This window comes from Porites lutea, chromosome 9 (assembly GCF_958299795.1).
Source record: "Porites lutea chromosome 9, jaPorLute2.1, whole genome shotgun sequence".
NCBI classification, from domain to species: Eukaryota; Metazoa; Cnidaria; class Anthozoa; order Scleractinia; family Poritidae; genus Porites; species Porites lutea.
Window position 1 is genome coordinate 28,806,060 of NC_133209.1, and position 18,377 is coordinate 28,824,436.

The 18,377-nt window shown below is 38.9% G+C and overlaps 2 protein-coding genes across 2 annotated transcripts in view; both read left to right on the plus strand.

Annotated features, from left to right (window-relative positions):
* LOC140949149 (uncharacterized) overlaps positions 1-18,377 on the plus strand; it is a 93,816-nt gene that overhangs the window by 33,746 nt on the left and 41,693 nt on the right. The window lies entirely within an intron of this gene.
* LOC140949146 (uncharacterized) lies at positions 1,009-7,018 on the plus strand. Its single transcript, XM_073398377.1, has 4 exons — positions 1,009-1,755; positions 1,927-2,155; positions 3,654-5,401; positions 5,555-7,018. The coding sequence occupies exons 1-4, from the start codon at positions 1,027-1,029 to the stop codon at positions 7,016-7,018; spliced, it is 4,170 nt and encodes a 1,389-aa protein (XP_073254478.1). The 5' UTR covers positions 1,009-1,026.

Below are 18,377 nucleotides of genomic sequence, written 5' to 3' on the forward strand. Positions count from 1 at the left end.
ACTGGCTGGTGCTTGTTTACGAAGACCCATATCAATCAATTTTCTGGTGTTTTTAGTACAAAAATACAAAGAACAAATACGTTGAAATTAGAATACGCAACTGAGATAAAATTTCTTTCAGGAAAGTGGATTTAGGGGGTACAAATACAAGTAAATTTACTCACGTTCACTGCTGGACGTCAAACCACCGGTTTTCACGTTCTCGACAGCATGTGGACGACGAGCCGAGCATGTGCAGTAGTGTTCGAGATTTCATCTTCGAAAAGGGTCAAATTTTCTACACTGTACTACTTTCGTCACGAATTTTTTTTAACTAACTTGTTAATCAATTGTATGCCAACAAATTTTCACTGCAGCGCATGGGAAGAGATATGGTTGTCAGTATCGTGATCAGGGGCGTAACCAGGATTTTTCAAAGGGGGGGTCACAGAGGCTACTCACCAGATTGTCATGTCGACTATATATGGTTTATACCGATGCTCTCCCTCGTGTATCGGCCGGCTCAGTCGTATTATCGCGGCATGAAGGCTCATATTAACTAAAGACAAGAGCCGTTGACGAAAATACTTTACAAAAAAACAAATTTTAAAAGTGGGCTTTTCAACAATGGCTTTTACGGCCAAGATATAGGTTGTTTGCTTAAAAGAAGGCCTACCAAGGGAGGGTCACGGGCACCCCAGGACCCCCCCTAGCTACGCCCCTGGTGATAGAGTAGTTGTGTATAAACTGATAAATTGACACTCCAATTTTTTTAAAAAAATTCGTTAAAGGTAAACCACTGTTTACTGGTCACGTGAGCTGAATTATCTTATTTCTTCTCTTAAGCTTACTGTGGTTTCAAATGTAAATGTCGTTTTTTTTTAAAAAAAAGCATATTACTTAGCTTAACAATCATTTTTACAGTTTCTTCTTTTACAATGTTTGTATTTGCAGATGCTCTCTCTTTACAATGCTTGATTGATCAAAAACAGTTTGGTTCTTTTTCGTCTGGCATATGATACTATATTAAAGTTGATTATCTTCGCAATGGCTACATTTTCGTTGGAGCAACTGAACTTTTTCAAATTTTCATCTGTTGTTCTTGATGAATTTCCAGTCACCCTCCGCCACGTTTTCGTTCACATGTGGGACAATCAAGTCGCTCCTACACCGGGATTTCAAAAATGGGACGACTCACCTCTGGTTCGCAACATGTTTCTCAGTAAAGAGGGTGGAAAGACAAAATATGTTCCAACCAGTAAATCATATCATGAGTGGGACTGCACAGCGCTGTTTGAAGCCACTCTCTATGCTCAAAGTTTTGCTATTCCGGACGGGAGTGGAGTCTTTGCTACTTTAGACAAACTGTACGTGAAACCTTGTCGTTTATCGAGTGGAACATTTCACCCTGTCATTTTAAGCCCTTCTGGAAACCAGGCCGAGACGTTTGCGTTAGCGTTGAATCAGCTCCGTCTGCTACGCAACACCCTCTGTCACCAGACAAGTACCCAAAAGATTGACAAGGCAACTTTTGATCATTATATACAGTTGGCGAAAGATGCATTTGCTGCACTTGGACAAGACCCAACCAGGATTGATGAGATCGGGAAGCTTGACGAAGAAGACTTTCCTACTTCCAGGCTTCAAAAGTTGGAAGAAGAGCTGAGGAGAGAAAAGGGTGCTGCCATCAAGTTCAAGCAAATCAGTGATCACCTCGTCCAGATCGAGTCTCAAATTAAAACTGTTGGATCAGATATCAAAACGGCCGCAACAGAGGTGCAATTAAAAATGGACGAAGTCGCGTCAGACGTAAAAATGAGAGTAAATGAAGTGCCGAATAAATTGGAAGAAGTCAGGTCAGATTTGAAAACGGCAGTAACAGATATGCAGGATAAAGTGGAAGAAGTGGGGTCAGACATAGCAACTGCAGTAACAAATGCGGAAAAGAAAGTGGAAGAAGTCGCGTCAGATATGATAACTGCGGTAAGAGATGTGCGTACGAAAGTGGAAGAAGTCAGGTCAGATGTAGAAAAGGAAGTTACAGCTGTTAAAACCCAAGTGAAAAACGTCGGTTCAGATATAATGGCAAAAGTTGAACATGTAGAGTTGGAACTAGCTAAAGTGAAAACAAATGTCCATGAGGTAAAAAAAGCAGTGCAGGCGGGAATCACAACCGGTAAGAGTAGCAATGCTTTCTCTATATATGCAGTGGCGGATCCAGGGGAGGGGCCCGGGGGGCCGCCCCCCCCTTTATCTTTAGAACAAATTGAGGCCGAAGGGGTGAAAAAAAATTTTTGAGACCGCCCCCCCCCCGTTATCTTAGAGTATGGATGACCGGCCCCCCTTCCCCCTTTTATCAGAAGGTCTGGATCCGCCACTGATGTGCGAAACACTAGATGACTTGGATTCGTCGTGATCCACACGATCTTCCTCCTCGTGAAGAAAACTACTTGGCTAGTTTTGCATGCATACATTCCCTTTCATATACATGTAAAAAGAACTGCAGCAGTGGAAACGTATTGGCTGTGTTGTGGCACTCTACTATTCATGTTTCCAAACATAGCATACTCAACATGTATCCAGAAAAAACAGAACAGGTCTGCAAACTCAGGCCACTTCAGGTATGAGTCCGCTTGACTATCTAATTAAATATGCATATTTTGATAAAATCCTTTTTAGAACGGTTCGCTTCCATCAATGATCCTAAAAATTAAACTACAAATATAGCTTAATGGCCTTAGCAATATAAGACATTTAAGGGGCTCAAATTTTCGTCACGTGACTGATAATTGAGAATTAACGTTCAAAATATTTACTCTAAAATGGGTAAAGGATAAGGAAAGAGCGACAAGCTCTTGTAGGTACATTTCAAAGGCCAGTAAAAAGGTTCTGAAAAATTCGCCTTGTATGTGTGTTTATGTTATATAGGAATCGGTAAATAAGAAGAAAAGGGTCACGTGACAATAAAATTAGTTAAATAGCTAAAAGAATGAATAAGATTTCCAATCATACAAGACAAATTTACGATTTACGTTGTTAATGTAGCATTTTTCCTAAGATTAAGGTTTGCAACCCTTTCCCGTTTAAGAAAACGTTTTTATGTGACGTCATTGACGAAGCAATGTCACGTGTAATTTGAAATCACCTTTCACGTTTTTTTTTTCGTTGAGCCACATTTGTAGTGCACGTTTCAGGATCACTGTTGACGGCCACAGAGTCATCAGTGTCTTAGGACTACTGTTAAGTGTTTTACCCTCTTTAAATAAAGCCTATTATTATTATTATTATTATTATTATTATTATTATTATTATTATTATTATTATTATTATTATTATTATTATTATTATTACTGTACTGATTCTTACTAATATGCGTATTTAATTACGTCAAGTCATGCCAAGTGTCCTGAGTGAATTCTAAGAAAAACTCGCGCCTTTTTAATTAACTTAAAAACCTGCAAATTACGGCCCGAAAGTTTAGCATTCTTCTTCGTTAACCTTAGAATAGATTTTCCAAAAAAATCTGACGCTGGTAGCTACTAGTAATTTATCATATCAGAACGATCAACCTGGCGCTGTTATGTAAAATACTATCTTTTTCACTTTATCATTAATTGCAAATTAAAGGAATGATCATTCGCCGCATTATCACTTGCCTCTATTTTCTCTCTAAGATGCATTTGTACCCGACTCTTCTATACCTGATGAAATACCAAACTTTGTTGGCCGCGACAAAGAATGTAAAGCAGTAGAAGACCACTTAACAGATGAAGTTACTCGACTGGTTAATGTCTGGGGTCCACCTGGATTTGGAAAAACATCAGTGGCCATCAGAGTAGCGCATCACTTACACGAGAAGAATATTCCAGCTTACTTTGTATCCGTTCGTGGAATGGAAAGTAAGAAAGATTTAGTGTCAAAGCTGCTCAGTATGTTCGCAGACGATAAACAGGTCGGGCATATTTCATCGTCTCACTTCAGTATCCAATGTTTACAGCAAGTTCAGAATCCGTTTGTCTTGATATTCGACAACGCAGATGATTTACTGGAATCTGGAGATACCAAACGAAAAGAACACGTGCTCCAATTTATTGATGAGATCCTCACTCACTGCAAACAAATCAAGCTTCTCTTAACCACTCGCGAAAGTCTAGACTACTTAAAGCACAAGCTACCCATGTACTCAGAGAAAATTAATGTACTGGATAAAATTTCGTCAGAAGATCTAGTACGGCTGCTGCTACCAGATGCATCGGATGATGACTACAATTGCATTGTGAGGGAATGTGGTAACGTTCCTATGTCCATGCGACTGATGTGCAGCATCATTAAGGAAGAAAGTATCTCCATTGATGTGCTTTTACAAGAACTGAAAAATTCAACTCTGGTTGAAGTTTTGGACCATGAGTACCTTCCAGATGGTTTTCGGATAAAATCTGTAATGAACACATCTTTCAAAAGGCTCATGGTTCGCGAAAGAGACGCATTTGTTTCGCTTTCTGTTTTTCCTGAACGGTTTGGAGTAGAGGAAGCTCAAGCCATATTGAATGAAAAATCAGAGGTTCACACCAAACAAATAATTCGATCTTTAGAGCGAAAGTCCCTAATAGACTGTGGAGAAAATTTCAGCCATTTTACAGTCCATTCACTATTCCGGTCCTTCATTCAGGAAGAAACAAAAAATGATCAGGCAGTTGAAGCTGTGTTTCGGAATTCACAAATTCAATTCTACGACTACTACATTTCTCGCTGTAAAGTTGCTAATGAACATTTTCTGAAAGAACGTTACGGCGACGCCTTTAGAGATTTCCTTGATCGTCGAAGCAGCATTATTTCGTCCCTCTCAAGTGGACCACGAATAGACAGAATCTACAGCAAAGTTGTAGAGTTGTTGTCTGAAGCAAAATCATTTCTCAGTGTTGCGTTGCATGAAGAACAAATGTTACTTGAGCGCCTTTATGAAACGGCGGTGGAAGAAGCAAAGAGGAGGGGAAATTTGGGTGACAAACAAATGTTGCGGTCTGCCAGAGAATGTCACACAGCGGAAAGCTTCTTCTGGCTTAGTAGAGTGCAGCGTGAAGGAGGAAACTTGAAAGAAGCAAAGAAATCTGCAAGAGTAGGCTCACAAATAAGAAAGGAACTTCTAGGACATAGTCCTAATAGAGCGGTTAGCTTTTATCATAGCGGAGTTGCCTATAAGGTTATGGGGGATAATGATACACTCGTTAAAGCATTCCAAAAGGCCAAATACGTAGCAATACGACGCGGCTACTACAACGTTCCGACGACGGAGGGATACCATGAAGCATACATGAGACTTCATTTGAATGGTGTTAACGAAGAAACGGCGAGCTGCTTCCTCCTGCAGGCTAGAAAGCAGCTAGAAGCGGAGAACCTGACAGGAGCATTGGAGTCTGTAAAAGTGGGAATACGGCTAAGACAGGAGCTTTCACCAGTTCATCCCGATACAGCCTCTGCCTTATTTCAGCAAGGCCAAATACATTACGCTATGGGTGACAATTAGTCAGCGGTTGAGGCATTCCAGAAAGCGGCAGACATGATTTTCAATTTACAGGGAAATAGCAAACTTACGGCGCACTGCTACTTTCATCTTGGTATGGCGCAATATAATATGCAAGACCTTCAAGGGGCCCTAAAGTCTCTAAAAAGAGCAGGCGACATGAGATCACTTCTCCTTTGCAATAACACGGAGAGAGCAGCACTTACCTATTACACGCTTGGTAAAAAGCAACGTGACACGGGTGACCTAAAAGGAGCTATGGAGTCCCTACAAACCGCGGCAAACATCAGATCGAAGCTGCCTGGTGATCACAGGGACACAGCAATTGCCTATTACAGCCTTGGTTTAGTGCAGCGTGACATGGGAGACCTTAAAGGAGCTTTGGACTCTTTGCAAAGAGCAGCAAACATAAGATCAAGTGTGCTTGGAGATCAAAAAGACACTGCATCCAGCTACCACAAAATTGCTTTAGTGCAATGTGACATGGGAGACCTTAAAGGAGCGTTGGTTTCTTTACAAAGAGTAACATCGATAAAATCAAATTTGCTTGGTGATGACGCAGACACTACACGCAACTACCACGTGCTTGGTTTAGTGCAGTATGGCATGGGAGACCTGGAAGGAGCCTTGGATTCGTTACAAAGAGCAGCGGCTATGAGATCAAATATGCTTGGTGATCACGAAGACATGGCGTCTAGCAAACACATATTAAGTATAGTGCAGCGGGATATAAAAGATCTTAAGGAAACTTTGGAGTCGTTGGAAAAATCAGCGGAAACGACTTTTAACTTGCCTGGTTACAACGAGTTTATGGCAACTGCCTACCTCTCTCTTGGCGTAAAGCGGCGTGAAATGGGAGATATCAAAGGGACTTTGAAATCTTTGAAAATAGCACAGAACATGTCATTAAATTTGCTTGGTGATCACGAGATCACGGCACGCAGCTACTACGAGCTTGGTACAATGCAACGTGAAATGGGAGACCTCAAAGGGGCTTTGGGTTCTTTAGAAAGAGCAACAAACGTGATGTTCGGTGATCATGAAGACACAGCTCGCAGCTACCACGAGCTTGGTAGAGTGCAGCATAAAATGGGGGACCTAAAAGGAGCTCTATATTCTTTACAAATAGCACAGAAAATGACATCGAATTTGCTTGGTGATCACGAAAATACGGTATGCACCTACTACGACGACCTAAGTAGAGTGCTACGTGAAATGGGAGACCTTAAAGAGTCTTTGGATTTCTTAGAAAGAGCAGCAAACATGAGGTCAAAACTGCTCGGTGATCACGAAGACACGGCACGCAACTACCACGAACTTGGTGTAATGAAGCACGAAATGGGAGACCTGAGAGGAGCTTTGCAACCTTTAGAAAAAGCAGCAAACATGAGATCAAAAATGCTAGGCGATCATCACGAAGATACGATAAGTAGTTTGAACGAATATCGTGCCGTGCGAATCAAACTGCCGTTAAATAGTTTTTTTTCGCTTGGCAAAGAGTTTCTGTGGAAAAAATAACATGAAAAATAGAGACTAGTAATGAAAAATAATCAGGAACTATAAAGTACACCCTTTTGATACTTCATAGCAGTCTGTCAAAAGGGTTTTAGCGTTTTACAAACTTGTTAATTTTTAGATTAATTTGTTCCCCAATTGATTACAGGAGTTACACGTCGACATCGAATACATCGGTGTTTTCCTCAACATCTGATTAAACATTTTCTTTTTTATCTTGAATTGTACAAGAATGCGTACGTATACATGGAAGAGCTTCCATCTTCGAAATGAGATGCCGTTAAACCTGTATTAAGGGGATGCCCACAAGATATTCACTGACCAGCAGTTGGATTACTACTGTTTGCTAAATACAGGTTTGTTTTACAAATAATAAGGGAAGAAGCTTTTGTAACAAACCGAGCCATTCGTTCGTCTGTTAGGTTTCACAGCACTCTAAACAACTAGTCTGTTAAAGTGAAGACATTGGTTACGTCATAATTTGTATGAAGGCTTCTTACTCCGCTTAGGTAATAATAATAATAATAATAATAATAAAAATAATAATAATAATAATAATATTTAATATTTATATAGCGTAAATTAACATACAGGAGGGTATGATCAAATGCGCTTTACATGTTAAAATTGAATCCAAAATTACTGTTACTTATTTACAATTTTAAATTTACAATAAAATGCGAAGATATATACTATATAAAACACTAAAAAGAAATTATAAATTAAACGCTTCTGTAAAATAGTGAGTTTTAAGCAATGACTTAAAGGTGTTAAATTTGCTGTGTCTGTAATGATTGCGGAAGACTGTTCCAGAACTTGGCGGATGCATTGGAAAAGGCTCAATCGCCAAGCGTTTTTTTCGATCGTCGTGAATGGTCTTCCAACTGGATACTGGTGCTCGAGCGGAGGTTGTTTGTCGAAGTCTTCTTGATGGCAACCATGCTTTTTAGATAATTGGGAGCGTGTCCATGAATGCACTTGAAACAGAGCATAGCAATCTTGAAATTGATTGTAAACTTAATCGGCAGCCAGTGAAGACGTATAAATGACGATGTGACGTGTTCATGTCTTGCCAATGAGCACACCAATCGGACTGCCGCGTTTTGGACCCGTTGGAGATTGCTAAGGTTCGTAGCGGCAACACCATACAATAGGCTATTGCAATAGTCTATTCTCGACATCACTATTGCCTGAACAATCGACTTTCTATCTTCAAAGCTAAGAAATCTTCTAATGCGCCAAATATTATGCAGATGGTAAAGTGCCGGTTGACAAGTCTTGCTGATAGCGGTTTTCATGCTCAGATGGTTGTTGAACCACGTCCGTAGGTTCCGAACGTTGCATACTGCAGGCACTTTCGCGTCATCAATACTGAGCTCTGATATGCTTATCTTGTCCAACTGCGCGCGGGTTCTGATTACAATTAATTCCGTTTTGTAATCATTTAGCTTAAGTTTGTCAGCCGTCATCCAAGTCTTGATGTCTAGAATGCAATCTTGTAATGCAGTTACCGCTTCCAATTCACTCGCACTGGAACCAGGCTTAAATGAAAGATATAACTGATTATTGTCTGCGTATGCATGAACATCTGGGAGGTGGCGCTTCACTACCTCAAATAGCTTGCTGGCATAAATTGTAAAAAACAGCGGCCCTAGACACGAACCCTGTGGTACACCATGAGGTAGAGAGAAATCCTCCGAGAAGCTCCCATTAAGTAATACACGCTGTGATCTACCAGCTAGTTAGGATCTGAACCATTGAAGTGCAGTATCTGCAATGCCAAAAGTTACCTCAAGACGACGGAGAAAAACTTCTTGATTGTAGGTTGTTGCTCACTTATTGCCGTTGGTCTGTTTGGTTGGAATAAAACAGCTTCAAAATATACATTTGACAAATGTCAAATGGCCTAGAATCAAATTGTGCTGCTTTGCCGTCCACAGATTTAACACAGCCACCCACGTTGCAGCTGTATATGTTGTGGCATCAAACAAAGAGCTTTAAATGATGATTTTTACCCTACATGATACCATAGTTGCAACTTAGTAGCAAATTACTTCCAGAACGTTGCTCTTTTTAACCACAAGAAACCTAGAACTCTTTTCTGCCAATACTCAACAAGCGCAAGTGATCCAACCGAACCAATCGGAACCAAAAGCGATTACATTGATAAAACACGGCGTACTAATAAGGGGAGGTTTTATCAGATATAGTAATGTCACTGCACGAGATGTATTATCGACCATTTGATAGGTCAATGGGCTTATTTATTGATGAGTTTTTGAAGGTAAGTTAACAAGAGCGTGGTAGTGGCAGAGTTTTTTTTTTTTCCTCTTATTATGGCCGTTGTTGACTTGTCTCAGCCTAGTCCCTAGGTGTTCTCGGCGCGGTCAGTCCTGGACTCTACAACGGGTCAAGAGAGAACGCCTAGGGACTAGGCTGGACTTCTCCGACGTTCCTAGGCATTAAAGGTGAGTAACAGGAGTTTTATATGCTGGTGTGCTATAAACTGTGTGCAGTTTAGTAGGGCATATGATAAAACATGGACTGGAGTGATTAAACATGGAGTGATGAACAAGTAAGAACGAGAATATTTCCAAGGTTTCATAGGATCTGAATATGACATGATGATGATGATGTTCCAGTAGCCTCTGCTTTCCGTCGCGCAACATTTCGGGTCGGAAATGAAAATAAATAGGGTAAAAAATTTCAACACGAGTCCGTTGAGGAGACACTCAGAGGGCCATTGGTTTATCAGCGCTTGAACTTGTGAAGTGTCACCCTCTATGAATAACGTTAGTTTTGTTGTACTTGTTGTTTTGGTGTTTTTCGTTTCACGAGAGTGTTGTTAGCGGACCTGCATAATAGAACAAAAATAAAAATAATAGAATAATATTAGAAACGTAGGCTCATTTGTTCATTAGAATCAATAGGTTACTGCTTCTGAAAAGTGAGCAGAACAAGAAGTCATGTATTTGCTTATGTGAAAATAATCTTTAGTTTCCAAAATCGTAAATTGCTGTCATGGTCAGCTCCTAAATTTCTGTCTTGAAGTATTTTTCCTAAAAAAAGCGCTGCTCAAGTGTCCGTTGTTCGTCTATTATTTACAGATGTAAATATAGCTGAAAACGACAGGAACGAACACGAGGTGTCCGTCTTATAAGAGAATTGACTGGATCGTATTTTATCGTTCCATGTTTTGTCACTCCATTCCATATTTTACCACTCCACTCCATTCCATCAGTTATGTTTCATATGTCGTTTAGTAGAGTGTTCTTTGCAGGGTTCTTACAGGTCATGGAAAACCCGGAAAGTCATGGAATTTAAGAATTTCGTTTTCACGGCAGGAAAGTCATAGAATTTAATTGTCGGTCCTTGAAAGTCATGGAAGTTTGGTGGATTAGTTACTCCAGATTACAAAGCAAAAAGCAATGATAACGTACGATAAAGAGGAGTAATTAGACAGCGCGAACGGCAAGCATTTTGAAGGATGCCAGAGTTTGTTTCTGTTGAACTTTTTAAGCGGTAAAAAGATATACTAAAACAAGGAACGGTTTCGAAAATTTTCGAAAATGACAGCTAAACCTAAGGTCATGGAAAACTAAAAAAGATCAAGAAAAAAAAAAGTCATGGAATTTGAAGAACTCAAAAGAGTACGAACCCTACTTTGAAGTTCATATATGAACCAGCGCGTTCTATCAAAATCTAGCGAGCGAGCTCAAAAGTGAGCCAGTGTGTTGTTATCTACCAGCGTACCAGTTATACCACGACTTGTTCTGGTTTTTCATCAGTGGATCTAATATAAGAAAAATGAAAGAACGAAGTCTATCCTGAACTGTACAATAATTTTGCTATGTTTCACGTCCGTGGCAATTTCCTTAACCTCTATTTTGCATCCCTCTTCCATCGAGATTATTTTTCACGATAGTAATGATATTCCCAAACAAACGGAGGGTTTAAGGAACCAAAGTGATCCGACCATAAACCAAGCCATCCATTCACAACTGAGGTGCCTTTCTGAGCGCATCCGCAAGGAGTTCTTCTGGATAAAACACATAAGGTACGAAAGTCACGAAACGTTCTTTTGCTGTCCTGTATGTTCTCAAAAAGGTGGCGTTAAATGTCATGCTCATAATACAAGTGGGTGCGAGTGGTTACATTTGCTGTACAGTGGTTTTCGCTGCCGAAACACAATTGGCGTATTTCAATTGCATAAAATGACCATTGCTGTTTTTGTAGAACTTTTCAAGGATCCGTTGGCGTAGCTAACTGTACGCAAGAAATAATAATAATAATAATAATAATAATAAGGCGAATTCTTTAAAAAACGCAAAATAATTTTAAAAGCACAAACAACGGACTTTTTTACACCCGAAAGTCGGTTTCCAGAGAAGAAACGCTTGGTTTATTGGGGGACCGATGTATTTAAAGAAAAGGCGGGAGAAAGCGAGTAGATAGCAGCAAGCTGGATGAATAAAGGGTGAAAGACGTTCGGTTGTGGTGTGGGGTGGGGGTTCAGACAGATTTAGAAAATAGTGCATACCACTGGAAAAATCCTGGCTACGATCCTGTTAGGCCATTTTTGTAATGGCGGCAAATCGTGTACACTGCAGCTTTACATCAATTGTGAAGATAATTTTTTTCTTTTGCACTCTTTGTGCTTGGGTATCAGTCTTTTTAACTCTACTCCGCTAATTTGCAATTTCAAAACGAGGCTTGGTGGTGAAATTTGCCCGTCTGACGTAAACGTGCGTTTTATTGTCAAACGAAATGGTAACTTGCGCAGGTAGTAATAATAATAACGATGATGATGATTGATAGCAGTGTAAAAAATGGTGACGGTGAGAAATATTAAGTGCGCAGTTTCCATCTAGTGACTGGTGAATTCAAAAATAATTTGACCACGCTAATCCTTGATACTTTTTTGTTTAAACATTCCAAGTTCTTGAATGATGATTATATGAATTTTATATATTGGAACCGCGAAATTAAGAAATATATGCAAAGAAGATCATCACAGTTAAAGACGCAACTTATCCAGTTGCGAAAAGAAAGCCTGAAAAAATTCAGGCTTGCCGGGAGTCGAACCCAGACCTCTGCGATACCGTTGCAGCGTTCCAAATTCTGTACCTTATTACACGAAATATTCGCGAAATGTTTATTTCGCGATTTTGATGTGTACATATTTCGCGACACTTAAATTTTTCGATTTTTCGAAAATTTTGTGTTTTGAATCACTTTAAATTCGCGTGTTTCCGTACAACAATTTACATTTCATAGGCAATGTTATTTAACATGTCTTTAAATTAAATAAAACGACTTTATCAAAGGAACAATAACGTAAAAATTAAGAAAAACCAAGCAGTCCTCACAATGTCCACAAGCAGTTCATACTTGTACGTGAATTATTGTTCTTGAGTCAATTGATCAAAACATCCATTTACACTGAAACTTCATCAGAAAAGTAAAAAATGTTATTTTTAAACGTTTCAGTCGTAATAAATTCGTTCTTTCTTTATTATGGACATTATGTAAGTCACTTAATTCTCGCGTCATGTTAGGTTCGCGACACTCATTGTTCGCGTCACTTTCATTTCGCGATTTTTTTTGCATCGCGAAATTCGCGAAATTAACGTGTCGCGAAAATTTTATGTAATAAGGTAGACTGAAAAATCATTGCGAAGAACCATGCGCAGAAACAAGAGTACAAAGTGTAAGGTCATTTGCTTAGTTTTCTTCCTCCTTCTAAAAGTCTCAAGTTTCGTTGTACTCTTATCGTTATCATTGGCAGTATTATTTTGATATATTCACGTTTTACTGCGGAACGAGTTAAAGCATGTAGGTGATATGTACTAGGTAAATACAGTATTACATTTTATTCTATTCTCTTTAAAGGGAGATGGGTCGATGAAAGCAATATCGACCTGAGGTAGTGGTGGCTAGAGTGGTGTGTCTAATTGCAGTTGTGTGAATGTTCTGTTTCACTTCGAACTAAAAGGTAACCCAAGAACCAAACCAGCCTACATTCGGCGATATGTGAGCCGAAAGCTAAGTTAACTGAAATGCTAACAAATCAAAGAACTCTCTATAATTATATATAAGACAACTCGTAAATCACGAGTTATCTCTTTGAAAAGTAGCAGTTTACAAGATGTTTGTGATGGGCTGGTATGAATTAAGGAATGGCTCCTCGTTGATTTCTGTTCCGTACAGTCCTTCGCTATCATTAAAAACACTTGACACGGGAATTTTGTTATTGGCCGTTTTCACACTAGAGCTAGAACCGAATTATCCGTCTGAGACTAGCCTGTGTACAGTCGCCCCCTTCCCGACAGACACCCCTTCTCCGATTTTTTTTTTCTGAGGGGAGGGGGCGGCTGTACACAGGCTATCTGGAACGGATAATCCCGTCTTCAAACTGTCCATCGCAATTGAAGGATAAAGTCAGGCGGATTGTTCATTCAAAATTAAAACTATTCCATTTTCAAATTAAGACGTATTACCTGTCTGACGCGAATCATCAAATGGATAACCCGTCTCTAGTGTAAAAACGGACATTTCTGTTGTAATGAATGTCGCGCCCCGGCCTTGAGCTGGGCGTTCGCGTGTTTGATTTGCTTTTTCTCAAAGATTATTTTTAAATTGACTATTGACATTTCTATGTGTAAAATAATATTAGAAGTGGAATACTTTATAAAAAGTATGATCTATCAAATGTTAAAATTTTTCAAAAGAATAGCTTATATCATATCCCGAGATGATCTTTTAAAAGACCTTTATTTTGCTTTAAAGATACAAAAAATACAGGTTTATTAATATTTAACTTTTTGAAACAAACGAAGTTAATTTTCAACTTTTTTGTTAACCGTAACTGAAAAAAATTAGCCTATAGCCGTAAAAGAGCCAGAATTTTAGCCGATAACCGTAAATGCCACAACCCCATTGAGACCCTCTTATGGAGATAGGGAGGGCTGTTATCCGCCGAGGAAAACACCCTCCGAGATCTTCACTCCAGATCATTCGAAAGCCGAATACAATAATTATTTTATTATTCAGCAAAATACCTTATTGGTATTTAATTGCGGGCGAGCAAAATACAAGCCCGCATGCAGACGTATTCTTGGTGGCGGTAGTCAGAGGCACCTTATAAACGATATAGCGAGGTTTTTGCAAATCTGCCCAGGTTCTTGGGATGCCTTTGTTGTACTATACCAACTTGAATGCATGGTATGTGGCCGCGAAGGCACTGGAGGCATATGCAACTATATTTGTTCGATTCTCAGTATTCAGCTATACGCGTACTGTACTAAATGTGAGACTTTTCGATCTGGAAATCTGTTTACCAAGCGAAATGAAAGTAGAGACTGATCTTAGCTTAGTGCAAGAAGAGCCTTCGGTAGGATACAAGTGATCGCAAAGTCTATAAGTCCATGTGAATTAAGTTAATTGGCGGTATTCACACTACAAACGGATTATCCGTCCGAGACGGATTATCCGTTGGATAATTCGTGTGAGACATAATACATCTTAATTTGAAAATGGAACGGTCTTAATTTTGGATAGACAATCCGTCTGACTTTATCCGTCTGTTTTTCCGTTAATTTTCACAGATTTTGTCATATTAAATGAACTTTCCCTTAGAGCAGATTTTACAATAGCGGATGAAGTTGAAGTTTCATTAATTTAATTTAATACCATATCGTCTTTCACTTTCGCCTTTTTATTCGGGAAAGTTCCACGCAAACCTTCTAAGAGAATAGATTTTTCTAGAAAATCAGTCATCCATCGACAGGAACAGTCATTATAAAAAGACAAAAAGGAAAGAACATTTGGATGTTTTCACATTATTTAAAAAATTCCATTATAACAAGTGCGTTTTGTTGCGATTAAAACAATGTCATTCCAAAGTTAACAAACTTTAATTCAACTTAACTGACTACTTCGGATAGTGAACTGAGCCCTTCCGGCTCGCTCATTCTTTAATTAATTGTTCAACCAAGTTTATATATTTAATAAACAGCCATGGATGAGCAATCAAATTGTAGAAATTTACCCCCTTTTAATCTTCTTTCAGGAAAAACCAACCAGATCACCAAAGCGTTCCTTGCGTTCATTCATCTCTTCATTTCGATTTAATAATGTTTTTTTATTCCTGTCATTAAAGCTCACAAACGTATGCTTGCAGGGTTAAATGGCAATTAGCATAAAAAGATTAATTAGTTTTGGGCTCAAACCATTTGTCTCGGAGTTCCACGGTAGTTTCAAAAAGTGAACCGCAGATATTCTTCAAGAAAAATTTGGTATCCATCCCTTTACAGATATTCTAATCTTGTTGTAAGCTTTGTTCGTCAGTTAAATCGGTTGTTACGCATTAGTGCTTTGCGATTGTTTTAGTTATTTTCTTGCTCTCCTGCCTTTTACAGCGTCACAACTCAAAAGAACAAATATAAAATCGCCAAACATTCCCTTCCAAAGCGTGACTGTTTGCTCTGAGAATTTTACGGTGGAAGTAGTTTTTAAGACTGTCTTCAGTTATACTTGTCCCTATCTTTGAAACTTCTCCTGCACGTTACTGAACTGTAACACGATCATTGATATCGATCACAATTTCTGCGAGTGCCCCTTAGTCTGTAAGAGGGCAGCAAGGTAGAATGCGCTTGTGACTGAAAAGACCGAATATTATGTGCCAGTGAGAATAGTCATGTACGCACGTCTAACAAGAGATACTCTTTGATACAGTCTTTTAGGTAAAGGGTTGGAGCCAAGGAGTAATTTCATACTTTTTAAGTAGATGGAACATGATCTTCTGGATGAGCGTAGTCCTGAATAGGACTGTTGATGTCGCTTTTAAATTTCTAAAAAAGGCCAAGCACAGAAGTGATATATTAAACGGCCTTAACATTATACAACCGGCAAAAAAAAATGAGAACACACGAAAAAGTGTTGCCGTTTCAAGAAAAGGCCTTTTCAGCCGATGGTGGTCACGTGACCTAATTTGCATAATTTTAAAGCATGAAATAGGCACAAACTTAAAATGTGTGCAGCTGGCAAAGTTTTACGTGTCTACATATAAAGCGCTTAGATATAGACAACCCCCTCGCTTTTGAAGTGAGCAAATTGAGGCCCATGCCTTAATTGGCTTTGAAGAATTTGCAGAATTTCTTACTTTTCCGGTTGATCAGTATTTGAGTGTTCTGCTGACTATCGCACCCACCAACCTAAACCACTGATGACAACTTCAATGGGCTTGGCTTAGCACATCGGTATGTCAAATACTATTCTTTCCTTTTATGATTGTGCCTATTTTTGGCCATTTAAATGCGAAATCGAAGTTAAGTTCTATGTGCATGATCGAAGTGATTCAGTTAACGCACTGTTGATCGCGCGATTGTTGACCAATTGCTTCGACTTGATTTCAAGCAACTTTTTGCGAGACGTACCTTTTTTGGTACTTTTCCATTTTAAGTTTAAAAGCGGAAGTTGATACAGAGTCCGCATCAAATAAAGCATATTTTTAGTTTGTCCATGTTAATTTATACCCCAGGGTTGTCTTTGCGCTTATTCGTGGTTTGTAATGACTATCACATAATAGTAATGATCAGTGATGTTTAAAGCAGATTTTACAATAGCGGATCAAGTTGAAGTTTTATTAATTCAATACCATATCGTCTTTCACTTTCGCCTTTTTATTCGGGAAAGTTCCACGCAAGCCTTCTAAGAGAATAGATTTTTCTAGAAAATCAGTCATCCATCGACAGGAACAGTCAAAAGAAAAGAGCATTTGGATGTTTTCACATTATTTAACAAATTCCATTATAACAAGTGCGTTTTGTTGCGATAAAAACAATGTTATTCCAAAGTTAACAAACTTTAATTCAACTTAACTGATTACTTCGGATAGTGAACTGAGCCCTTTCGGCTCGCTCATTCTTTAATTAATTGTTCAACCAAGTTTATACATTTAATAAACAGACATGGATGAGCAATCAAATTGTAGAAATTTACCCCTTTTTAATCTTCTTTCAGAAGAAACCAACCAGATCACCAAAACGTTCTTTACTTTCATTCATCTCTTCATTTCGATTAGTTAATTATGTTTTTTATTCCTGTCATTAAAGCTCACAAACGTATGTTTACAGGGTTAAATTGCAATTAGCATAAAAAGATTAATTAGTTTTGGGCTCAAACCATTTTTCTCGAAGTTCCACGGTAGTTTCGAAAAGTGAGCCGTAGATATTCTTCAAGAAGAATTTGGTATCCATCCCTTTACAGACATTCTAATCTTGTTGCAAGCTTTGTTCGTCAGTTAAATCGGTTGTTACGCGTTAGTGCTTAGCGACTGTTTTAGTTATTTTCTTGCTCTCTTGCCTTTTAGAACGTCACAACTCAAAAGAGCAAATATAAAATCGCCAAACATTCCCTTCAAAAGCGTGATTGTTTGTTCTACGAATTTTACGATGGAAGTAATTTTGAAGACTGACTTCAGTTATACTAGTCTCTATCCTTGAAACTTCACCTGCACGTTACAGAACTGTAACACGATCATTGATATCGATCACAATTTCTGCGAGTGCCCCTTAGTCTGTAAGAGGGTCGCGAGGTAGAATGCGCTGATGACTGAAAAGACCGAATATTATGTGCCAGTGAGAATGGTCATGTACGCACGTCTAACAAGAGATACTCTTTGATACAGTCTTTTTGGTAAAGGGTTGGAGCCAAGGAGTCATTTGATACTTTTTAAGTGGATGAAGCATGATCTGGGTGAGCGTAGTCCTGTTGCTGCTGTCGCTTTTAAATATCTAAAAAAGGCCAAGCACAGAAGTGATATATTAAACGGCCTTAACATTATACAACCGGCAAAAAAAAATGAGAACACACGAAAAAGTGTTGCCGTTTCAAGAAAAGGCTTTTTCAGCCGACTGTGGTCACGTGACCTAATTTGCATAATTTTAAAGCGTGAAATAGAAACAAACAAACTTCAAATGTGTGCAGCTGGCAAAGTTTTACGTGTCTACATATAAAGCGCTTAGATATAGACAACCCCCTGGTTTTTGAAGTGAGCAAATTGAGGCCCATGCCTTAATTGACAACGAAGAATTTGCAGAATTTCTTACTTTTCCGGTTGATCAGTATTTGAGTCTTCTGCTGACTACCGCGCCCACCAACCTAAACTATTGATGACAACTTCACTGGGCTTGACTTAGCACATCGGTATGTCAAATACTATTCTGTCCTTTTATGATTGTGCCTATTTTTGCCATTTAAATGCGAAATCGAAGGTAAGTTCTATGTGCATGATTGAAGTGATTCAGTTAACGCACTGCTGATCGCGCGATTGTTGACCAATTGCTTCAACTTGATTTCT